This window comes from Frankliniella occidentalis, unplaced genomic scaffold (genome assembly GCF_000697945.3).
Source record: "Frankliniella occidentalis isolate FOCC.00 unplaced genomic scaffold, Focc_3.1 Scaffold4, whole genome shotgun sequence".
Lineage (NCBI taxonomy): Eukaryota > Metazoa > Arthropoda > Insecta > Thysanoptera > Thripidae > Frankliniella > Frankliniella occidentalis.
Window position 1 is genome coordinate 292957 of NW_026267134.1, and position 11012 is coordinate 303968.

At 53.3% G+C, this 11012-nt stretch overlaps 1 protein-coding gene across 1 annotated transcript in view; it reads right to left on the minus strand.

Moving 5' to 3' along the window:
• Positions 1–11012, minus strand: part of LOC113218351 (uncharacterized) — a 191687-nt gene that overhangs the window by 163264 nt on the left and 17411 nt on the right. Inside the window, exon 2 of the mRNA XM_052267492.1 lies at positions 3349–3488. Coding sequence (XP_052123452.1) covers positions 3349–3454 — 106 coding nt within the window. The 5' untranslated portion in view covers positions 3455–3488. The remainder of the gene's footprint in view (positions 1–3348; positions 3489–11012) is intronic.

Below are 11012 nucleotides of genomic sequence, written 5' to 3' on the forward strand. Positions count from 1 at the left end.
CACACCCACAAACTCTGCGGGAGGGAAGTTCCCGGCAGTGCAGCGGCGGCCGGAGGCGCCAGAGCCTCACACGGCGTCTGCCAGATAGAGCACGCCGGGGGCGGAGCAGGCGGGCCGGGCCACTACAATATGCCTCATCCCCCATCTCTCTCTCTCTCTCTCTCTCTCTCTCTCTCTCTCTCTCTCTGCACCGTCGCCGCACCGGCTGAGCGACAGAGACGGACGAGATTATGGCGCGTACTATTCGGAAGCGAGCCCGCCTGCCCTTCAGTGGCCTGGCTCGCCCCCGCCGGGGCCGTCAACGCCGCCCCCCTCGCCGCCCCCTCGCGGCCCCGGCCCCGGCTGCGGCTGCGACATGTCGGCCCCCCGGCCACTGCCCTCATCCGGCGACCGGGCCGAGCAGAGCCGAGCCGGGGAGAGAGGGTTCGCGTGTGTCATGCCATAGGCAGAGATGGATGTCAAGGCCGAAACGGAGTAAATACTCATCAGGAAACGTTTTGTTTTTGTTATTGACGAATTTTCTAGCATCATTATAGTGTTATTATTATTATTTTTTATTTTTTCTTGAATCACTGTTAGATTTCTGCAAAGCAATGCTTTGCAGAGTGATTCGTTGCTTCGTAACTGTCAAAACATAACATTGTAATTGCAAAGTAAATACTGCGTTGATATAAAGGATCCAAATACGTCGCAGTTCTGCGAGGCATTTGCTTTGTAGGAATCAAACAGGAAATGCCGAAAAATATTGATTGAAAGCACACGATATACTTATCTCAGAACTAGGTTCTAATTCTCTCTCATATTTAGAAATGTTTGGCTTGCAATCCGGTGACCGAGCGTCGTAAATGAGGGAAGAGGAAGAGAGCAGAGCTGGGGCAGGCCCTGGCCCAGGAGGCCCGGTATTGTTGGACATAGTCGGGCTGGTGGGCTGGTGCTACACGCATGGCACCACTAGGTGGGGCACGACATGCCAGTCATTCCGCCCCCTATAAATATTCACCTTCTCGAAACACGAAAATACAAGCATTCAGACACCATTTAAATGTTAGTATTTTAGTATAAATTAAATTAAAACTATTTTGAGTGTGTCATCTGCTAAAAACGCGGCCGCCAGCCCGCAAACACATACTCAAGTGCCCGCTCTGTGCTATATCGCGAGGAGGACGAGGGGACTTTTTGACCTCTGGTATAGAGACAGTCTTTAGGAAAGTGTCTAAGAATCCCCTGGAGGTATCGTTCCCCTGCTGGTGCTCGTTGCCGTCCTCGTTGGTCGCGGCACGGCGAGGGCGAGGACGAGCCCGTTGGCGTGCTTCGCACCGCCCCGATCGGTTCGCCAGATAGTGCCCCCCGTTGGCGTTGACGCCGCCGCCGCCGCCGCCCCATCCCGCGCCGGGTGTCACGAGCGATTAGCGGGGTCGCGCGCGTCGAGGAGGCCGCGCCGTCAGAGGAGGGAGCGATCAAACGTGCCGCCGGCGTGCGCGCCCGCGGGCGAAGCTCTCGCCCGTCTGGACGTGCACGTCGCACCGCTCCCCCACCGCCGTCGCTCGCAGTACGTACGTACGCCCCGCTGGTGGTGGTTGTAACCCGCTCTCGAACACGGATTGCGCTGCTCTCATCCCTTCGGGTACTCAATCGGCACAGACTGGCCGTAAAGCCCTGGACCCGATGAGGCTGCGGGCCGCGCGACCCGCTCCGGACGGGACGCCGTAGACTGAACCACCATCGTCGTGACCTCTCTGCCCGCCTCTGCCAGTGCCAACGAAATTATTTCGATTGTGGATATTCGATAAGAGAGTGACCAAGATGCACCACGTCAGGAGAGAGTGCACTGGTTTTACCACCAACCCCGCGGCGACGGTGCGACGGGGCCAGGCCACTTTACTTACGGCAAGAGCAGGCACGAAAAGAAAGGGGGAGGAAAGAGTGAGGGGACAAGAAATAAAGAGAGTTGGGGAGAACTGCATCAAACTTCTCATTTTTGAGAAAAGAAGAAGTGTGGAGCAGCATGCCACTTTTTACCTCCTCTATCTGCAGACCAATCAGTAAGGAAAAAAGAAGCCTTTTGGTCTTGTCATCGCAAACTTGAGTTTGCACAGAAGCAACCCCCAAAAAATGGAATACAGAAAAACCTCCGTTAAGGCCAGTGTACCGCCTTAACTGTGACCACCAAACTGTACCTCAACCTCAACACATTTGAGCAATAAGATATGCGGAAAGCACAAATTTTAGAACCAAAGAATGACGACTCAGAGAACTAGCCGAGACTACTGTTACAATTATTTTTTTCCTAGGCCAGTGTGTCAGTGTCCTATGTATGAATGCTAAAGCTAGAAAAGAACAGAGACGACACACGGCAGAAAGGATAAAAGAGAGGTGAGAGAGGCGCAGCAGTAGGGGGCGCGAGGCTATTTATCGAGAGTCAGGACCGCGATTGGAATTCCGGACGGTCAGGAAGGCATAGGGCGGACTGGGCGGGCAGGAGGGCCCCCCGGCAGCGCGGACCTATCGCCCTGGCCCTGGCACACAACAAGAGCGGCCGCGGCGTGTGGTGGGGCAGGGGCGGGTGCGACGCGGGAGCGGCCGGGGGGCGTGGGGCCGGCTGTGGGGCCGGGGGGCGGTCCGCAGCCTTTGCCCCCGATTAGCACGGCCGCACAGTCCGAGCCCCCGAGCCCGAGCCCGGCCGCGGCCTTTGGAAGAGAGAACCGGCATCAACGTCAACTTAAATGGCCCGCGCCCGTAAAAGAAACGGCGCAAGAAACCACGCGATGGGGAGGTTGGAAGGGGGCGGGTCGGTTATTTACGACGAGTGGAGTACGTGTTAGGGCGGGGGCGGGCCCGGGGGCGGGCGTAAGCTGTCACCGCCGCCTATCACGGGAGATTAGGGGATGACATTAGCGCATTACAGCTTACACCCAAAAAGTACGTTCTTGTTCCAAGTCAAACTCCTTTACTCATCTCTATGAAAAGATATGTCTTATAAGCAGAAACACCGAGAACTCCAGCAGGATTCGGTGTGCGACGGTGGAACACTGAAAGGTATTTTTTAATGCATTACTGATTGAAATAATGAAGGACGTTATCCGTTTGGATGATAGCCACCGTTGCAAAGGGACAATGCCAGTCGTTGTTACTAAATGACAGAACTGTATCCGTGCAGGATGGGGCTACTGTATTAATGAACCGACTGAGGTAGAAGCAGTTAACAGATTTATGTTCCAACAGAGTCCGGGACGTCCGGGGAGTCCACTGACTAATAGCGAATCGGAGAGACACGCCCTTTCAGCGCACCAGACGCGGCGCTAGAAACGACACAGGGCAGAACCGCGTACTTAGTGCAGGCACACTCACTTGGCTTGTCCAGCTCCGACATCTCCTGCGACAGATTGACGGCGACCAGCGCCACGCCCAGCAGGACCGCGGCAATCCTGCCACATCCTGGGGCCGCAGGAGCCATGGCCACTCAGCATCTGCGCAGCCCCATCAAGTCGCTGGCAACAGAACAAAACGCACATGAGTAAAACATTCACCATCCAAAAAACTATCTACTTTTACACTATCACTATTATTATAATTGCTATTATGATAAAATTCACAGTTCACTATATCATAACACACGACACTCTAATGCCAACGTCTGCCCTGATTACGACAACATTTGTATTGATATTAGCAGTCAATTGTATTACCCACCCTATGGCTCTGGCGGCTGGCCACCCTCCCTATAAGGTCCATATATTAAAGGGGATCACCTTTTCCGCCAGCTGCAGCATTTTTTTCTAAAGAGCGCAACCATGAAAATCGATATTTGAGGAACAGCTTCGGGCGGGCAATCCACCATCCACCACAGACAATAAGCCTTGGGCTTGACGTTATTCTGTGTTAATCGGGTACCAAATGGCGAGTCACTTTCTTTCTGTCAGCCGCTTTTACTGCTCGGTTCCCATCCCACCTACTCCCCTGCCCCCTCCCCCTTTCTTTCTCTCTCTCTCATTCAATAATGTTCTGATCAGATTTAATCGAAAAAGTTGTAGCAGACCGCTAACAACAGTATCGTGTCCGAGCGTGTCTCTTGGGGTTCCACCATTGCCACCACATCCCAGCGCAACCCCGTCCCCCTTCCTCTCACATCCTCCTCTTTCCACTGCTTGATCGTTTCTCTCTGTGTCTCTCTCTTTCTCTTTTCTTCCTTTCGCCACTCTCACCACCTCACTCTCCCCCTGCTCCCCCCTCTCTCTTTTCAGCATCATCTTTGCAGCGACCCCACGTGGAGGAGGGGCGGCCACCGTTGCGGTTCTTCGCGCCGAACCCATTCGTCGTGAGCGCTGTCGAACACACGCCCCGCCCCCTCCCCACTACACAGCGCGGAGGGGGGGCCCTGCAGGTGTCCACAATGTATGAACACCCATCAATAATAGCACTTCTAGGTCAGACTCCGACAAAGTCCCGCCGCACGGGCCGCCACACTCCACCGCTGTCGGCGCGAGGGGCAGCTCGACGCGGATAATGTTCCGCTTTTGGACATGAAAGGGCAAGGCGTGGCGCATGCGGAAGAAATCAAGTGGCGAATGTATCGACGGAATAGAAATTCAAACAATGCGAATAAATTTCTAGATTTCTGCGATTCTCGACTTTTGCATTTGCGCGTTTAAGGAAAAAGAATTGACTTGATAACTTGATTTCATGAAATATCATCAGGAAAATACCGAAATAACTCTGCAAATATATTATTTTACTCAGAGAAATACGAATGGACGCATAATATAATTCAACTAGTAACTATGCAATGCTATGCTAATTATATCTGTATAGAATAGTGTCTCAAAATTGTGGTCGTGTGCGCTTTATTGCTTAAAAAAGACAATTCTTTCGTTTTACGAAGAATAGCATAATTAATTTTCGACGCAGGAAAATTTTATATATTTTTCCCTTTTCCCTTTAGGACAACAATAAACAAACCGAAGGCCTCACCAGGGGGGGGGGGGGGGGGCATGAAGCCAGCGACAGTCGCACGTTCACCTGAAGCCATAGCGTCGCTAAGTGTTACAAGTTTGGCCCGGGGTGGCCCGGACGGGCGTACAGGGGAGGGCGAGGCAGCGAGCGTGTCTCAAACTTCGACGCGCGCCAGGAGGAAAGGCTCACCAAAAGAACAAAGTAAAACACAAATTCGTTTTTTACCGTCTTTCGTATGTTGGTTATTGAAAGGCGTGTGTATATAAAAAGTACACCGTCACGTTGTCCATGGACAACTTTGATTGACACACTGGTCGGGAAAGGAGGCATGTGCGGGGCAAGTTGAGAGACAGAGAAGGAGAGAGAGAGAGAGAGAGAGAGAGAGAGAGAGAGAGAGAGAGAGAGAGAGACGGGAATAGAACGGACAGGTAGGGTAGAGAGAGCCGGTGGAGGTGAGCGAGGTGGCGCCCCAGTTTCCCTGCAGGTCAGTAATTGCTTATAATGGCCATATCCTGCCGCGAGAGGGTAGATCCCCGGGGTTGGAAAGTAAGTAGTGAGGGCAGGGCGAGGAGCGGGGAGCGAGGAGGGGCGGGCGGGGCTAAGTGGGGGAAAGGAGGAGGGGAGGGAGGGCAGGGGAGAAAGAGAAAGGAAGGGGAGTCTCGCGAGGTGCCGTGGGGTCGTTGGTTGCGGCAAAGTTGGCAATTTGATGAGAGAGCGCGGCCAGCCGAGCGCGGGGCTCCCTCTTCGCGAGACACAAGCCCACGCGCACGATGACGCGGCACTCTGGTGGGCAGGCTGACGGGACGGGGACGTCAAAAACCAAACACACTGGAAACGCAAGTGTATACAGGTCGAAACACTTGCAGGTGTGTGAATATCCATTCATCCACTTGAGGGAGTAAAACGTGGGAATTTTACCTAAAAACTTCACGCGTTTCCCGTAAGTGTACGAATGGATATTCACACGCCTACAAGTGTGCGACATTGTCACACTTGCGTTTTCAGTGTAGTCACCGAATGCCATATAACGCGACCCAGCAGTGCCGCATCACTAGCGCACCCAAGCTATCCACAGCACTGACAACCTTTGAGTGAGGTGTCTTGATCGAAATGAGTGAGGCAATTTTGCCTCGCTCAATCAGAGCGATGACTATAAGGCTCACCCTATTTGAGTAATATGCACCGAATTCTCATTCTGGAGGACTAAGATTTCCCTTGACCTCGCCCAATTGAGTAAGGAACCTCACTCTCATTGGGCGAGGACCGCAAATTATGACTCAAATTGAGTGAGAGTCAGATATCTCGCTCTCAAGAGTAAGATTTTTTGTGTCACTGATCTCACTCTCTTGAGAGTAAGATATCTGACTGGCATTTTCAGTGAGTACTCTGTGTGGCCGCATTGCGTTGCGAGAGGCGGAGGTGCCGGATGGAGAGCGAGAGGGAAGAGAGGGAGTGGCTGTAGAGGAGTGGCGATCGGTTTCAATTTCAATTATATCCTACGTACTCTGGCCATCGCCTGCCATAAATATGTAACGAGGCAGAGCCGTCGGATGTACCATTAATGGAGAGCCTCGCATCCCCTCTACGAACCGTCCCTCTAGCTGACGCCGTGTGTGTGTGGGTGTGAGTGTATGTGTGTGAGTGCGTGTATGTGTGTGTGTGTGCTGGACCCCGCCATCAACATATCGCGCACGGCGTTTCAATTCGATTGCCAGTCCGATATCATATAAATGCGCCAAATTTCGGCCCCACCAGTAGAGGTAATTACACGCATTATTTTGCCCCTTTGGGCGTGCGTCTGTCCGTGTGCGTGCCTGCATGTGTGTGTGTGCGCCTGTCTGTGAGCGTGGGTGCATGTGTGTGTGTGTATTTCGCGCATATGGCAGTCAATTATCGGTTATCACCGCGACTTTCCATTCCACACGCTGCGCCCGCCCAGCTCAGATTCGTTTCGCAACAATATAGGTCAGCGGCGGTGGATATAAAGAGATTATGATGGAGCGGCTGACGCGGAAAGCAAAAGTTAAGTCAGAGAAAATGTTTTCCAGGTGAATGAAAAGTCCCGGTGGATTCATAGTAGATGAAATGTAACGCCTTCGCCTTCGGTAAGGAAATGGTCACCACATAAAAAGTGTTTTACCTGCATCCTGGTATTGTTTTAAAAATACTTTTTTTCTTTTAAATTTGCTTTTAGGCTGAGCAATGGGGAAGCCTGTGTGTGGCCAACAAGTTTCGCGTCTGTCGACACGATAACTCGACAATGGATTGAGCTGGGGACCTGAAATTTTTAGGGTCGCGTAAAATCGTAAAAAGACGGAACTCTCTCGAGAAAATGATGTGAACATCTCTCGAAAAATAAGCTTATTTATATATTGTGCCTCTTTTGCCCAACTCATATGTCACCGCCAAAGTATGTGCGACAGGCGCGTTGCAACGTTACAGAGTTTTTCTTGATATTGCGAAGCCTGTTACGCAGGATATGGTCCAGCGTACGTCAACCTTATAATTAATGGAAACTTTGATACTTAAATTCCTGTACCGAATCGTAAAGAAAAAGAAAGTAAGAAGCATGCAAAGGAATCACCCCACGCAGACGCTGACAATATTTTTCTGATTTTTCATTTCTTCACTTCAGTATAATAATTCTGTCGATCCTCGACCTGCTTACCCACCCATCGTGAAAAAACAACAGCCCCGTCAAAGAGAGGGGTGGAGAGCAGGGGCAGGAGGGGGGCGGGGGAACGAAGAAGGGGAGTGAGAAGATCCGGAAGGAGGGGTATGCCGGAAAAAAATGCAAGAGGGTGAAAACCTGGAGCGAGAGGGGGTCAGAAGCAGGCCGACATGCCCGATAACGGTGGAAGAGGAGAGGAAAAATGTAGAAGGCAGGGAGGGGGGGGGTTAAAGGGGTCACGCTGTATGACGAACTTGTCAGTTTATCCTTATCGCAGGGGCACAGCAGAGCAGTCAAACGGGGATCTGCCCCACTCCCACCCCAAGAGGAGAATGGAGAGGGGGGAGACCCGAGGGACCATCCCCGAAAAACGTCCGTGTGTGCCATGCAGCAGGTTATGGCAAACGCGCACGTAAAAGAAAAATTGCAGGGGGGAAGAGGGGGTTGAAAAAGAAAGAAATAAGGAAAGAAAGAAATAAGGAAAGAAAGAAATAAGGAAAGAAAGAAATAAGGAAAGAAAGAAATAAGGAAAGAAAGAAATAAGGAAAGAAAGAGAGAAGGAAAGAAAGAAAATCAAGAATCGATCTTGAAAGGAGATGATAGTTCTCTTGCCGTTATCAAGTAAAAACTAGCTGACTCCTAAATGTAACTTATACATTCTTTCTATTTAGTTTAAGGGTTTAGGTGTCATCTGGTAAAAAGAAAGAAACCCACCCTGTTCCAGGTTTTTGGGTCTGTGGAAGCAGAGTGGAGTCCGTGCGCCCCACCACTACAATAAGGGTGGTTGTCGAAGCTGCCCCTGTGGGACCGTTTCAAATTTCCACAATCCCACCACCACGCCACCGCCGCACCGCCGCGTGCCGTGGCGTGGCGTGGCCGGCCCTGATCGAGGCTCAGCAGACAGCATCGCCAGACCGCCACGCCCCCCGGCTTAGAGCGACTCAGCGTAGCGTTTTATCCAGCTGGCAGCAGCAGCAGCAGCAGCAGCAGCAAAAGGCAGCAGCGGCAGCGGCGGCAGAGGGACCCCCTTTCTCTGTTTTGGGGGCGAAAGTGCCAAGTTGTACGCCCGCTCGCTGTGGGCAAACTCTGCGGGGGGGCGAGCAGCGGGAGGGCACGCAGGGCGGGGGGCGAGGCCGCAGGCAGCAGCACCAGGGGGGTCATGATGGGCTGGATGGGGAGTGCAGCAGGGGCCACCACGGGGGATGGTGTAGTAGATCAACCCAGATGCGTGGCGTGGGCGGCCGCTGCTGCGTTCGACCGAGGGAGGGCCGTCGACACCCAGAGACGGCGGCGTCGAAGCAGCTCAGTGGCGGTGAAGCAGATGAAGCAGCATCGCCATAAGGACTCGTCTGGCTGGGCGGGCGGCGAGGGCCAAGTTTGCGAGGGGCGCCCAGCAGCGATAGGGTCTGGTGGTGAGGGGGCCCGACAGGCCGGGCCGGGCTGGGCCCCGAGGACGCCGCTGAGCGCTTGTCTTTATGGCATCAGACAATCCGCCTACAGCCTCTCAAGTAGTACAGCCAAGACCGCCGCAGCAGCCGCCCGGGCCCAAACCCCCACCCGCCGCCATCTACATACAACCACTTCTACTTGGCCAGGAGCGCGACGACCGCGCGGGGGAAGTTCACTTCACCGAGACGCAAAACTCCCGTCGTGAAACTTGCAATATAGCGCGGTAGGTGATTCGGCAAAATGCACGCGATAACAACTCTGGGAATAGGCCGAGGCAAGCCACAGCAAAAAGAGAATGAGGCGACACACGGCAAAAACGAGGGCTTGATTTCAAAGCTGACGTTTTCAGGAAGGTGGCAAGCTTGGATAACAAGCTACAAAATAGGCCCTCCTTGAAAACCGGTATCCTCGACTTGAAAACCAGGGGATCATCCCAGAAAGTACGCCCGTTATTTGCTGTTACAAACACGCAAAAATCAGCCGCTGTGAGCTCTCAGTGCCTGGTGGGTAGGCAATATCGTACCAGCAGTGCATGCGGGTACTGCGGGTTTGCCTACCCCGAGCGTTGCAGGCGCCAAGCCACCCGAACGTGACGAAATGAGTTTCAGAATCTGGGAGATCTTAAAGCTCTCGTTTTCACTGTGCATTAAAAACAAACGCTTATGCACTGAAAATTAACTCCCTCTCAGCTCAGGCTTACAGTTTGATTCATAATATAAAATCAGGCAACAATCGGATCTTCAGTAAAAACTGGAAATGCATATCGATCTGTTACTTTTAATTCTTGGTACATCTCTCCTACGAGTAACAAATACGTTGTTTTCAACTCGAAACTAGGCATTCGATTTTCCATGGACACGCTCTGCCTTCCCCCGCGGTCTGTTTTCGTGGCACAGCAGCCCTAGGCCCCGCGCTGCTCCGTTCTGCCGCCGCCCGATGCAGCAGACGCAGGATGCGCTCGTTAACCCGACGCCGATGCCGAACAGGCCAAATTATTTCGCACGAGTAGGCGTCGCGAACCGGGAGGGCGGGGAGGAGGGGGGCCGGGGGGACAGACTATTATACCGTGCACAACACGACGACGCCAGCAGCTAAGCCGCGCGCGGCAGGGGCAGTTCGGGCAGAGGAGAGAGAAGGGGGGGGGGGGTCAGTAGTCATCAGTCAGCGCCAATCCGCGGAAATAGAGGGTCAGGGCGTAAATCAGCGTCCGGCTGCCCCGGCAGCCCCTGCTGCCCCTGCCTGCCCCGCCTGCCGACCTCGGCGCGTGCATAATGCAGCGGGGCCAGACGGGCGGGGCCAAGCCGGCGAGGCCCCCCCAAAGTGGACCAACCAGGATCCCGGAGTGCGGAGGAGGAGGAGGAGCAGAGGCAGCAGAGTCCTCCGGGAGGACTGTAATGAGCGGGCTGAAACAGAGTCGACGGAGATGGAGGGGCCTAACGTCTCTTAAAGGCCCTTCGGAGACGCGTCGCCCGTCGCCCACGACGGTCCCATACCACGCCCCGCCCCGCCCTGCCGCCCCGCCGCAGCGATCAGCCCGTGCGAGTACACACCCATACATCTGCCGTGCCTTCACCCCCCACGCACGTCACCTTGGTCACCTTACGGCCACGTGCTGGGTGCTGCTGCTGCATTCATCACAAACATGTCAATGGTCGGACAGTATACGCAGTTATTCTTTTACGCGTCTCACAATTATTTTTCTTTCATTTTATATCTCCACTGCGCGTTTCTGCTGCGACCCCATCCCTCTCTATATCATTCTACCTCTCACTCTGAAAACCCAAGTGTGTACTTGAACACACAATATTCTGCATACCTACATGTATGCAGAATATTCTGTGTACTTGGCAAGTACACAGAATATTGTGTGTACTTGGTCAAGTACACAGAATATTGTGTGTACTTGGTCAAGTACACACTAAAACCTCCATACATTTATGCA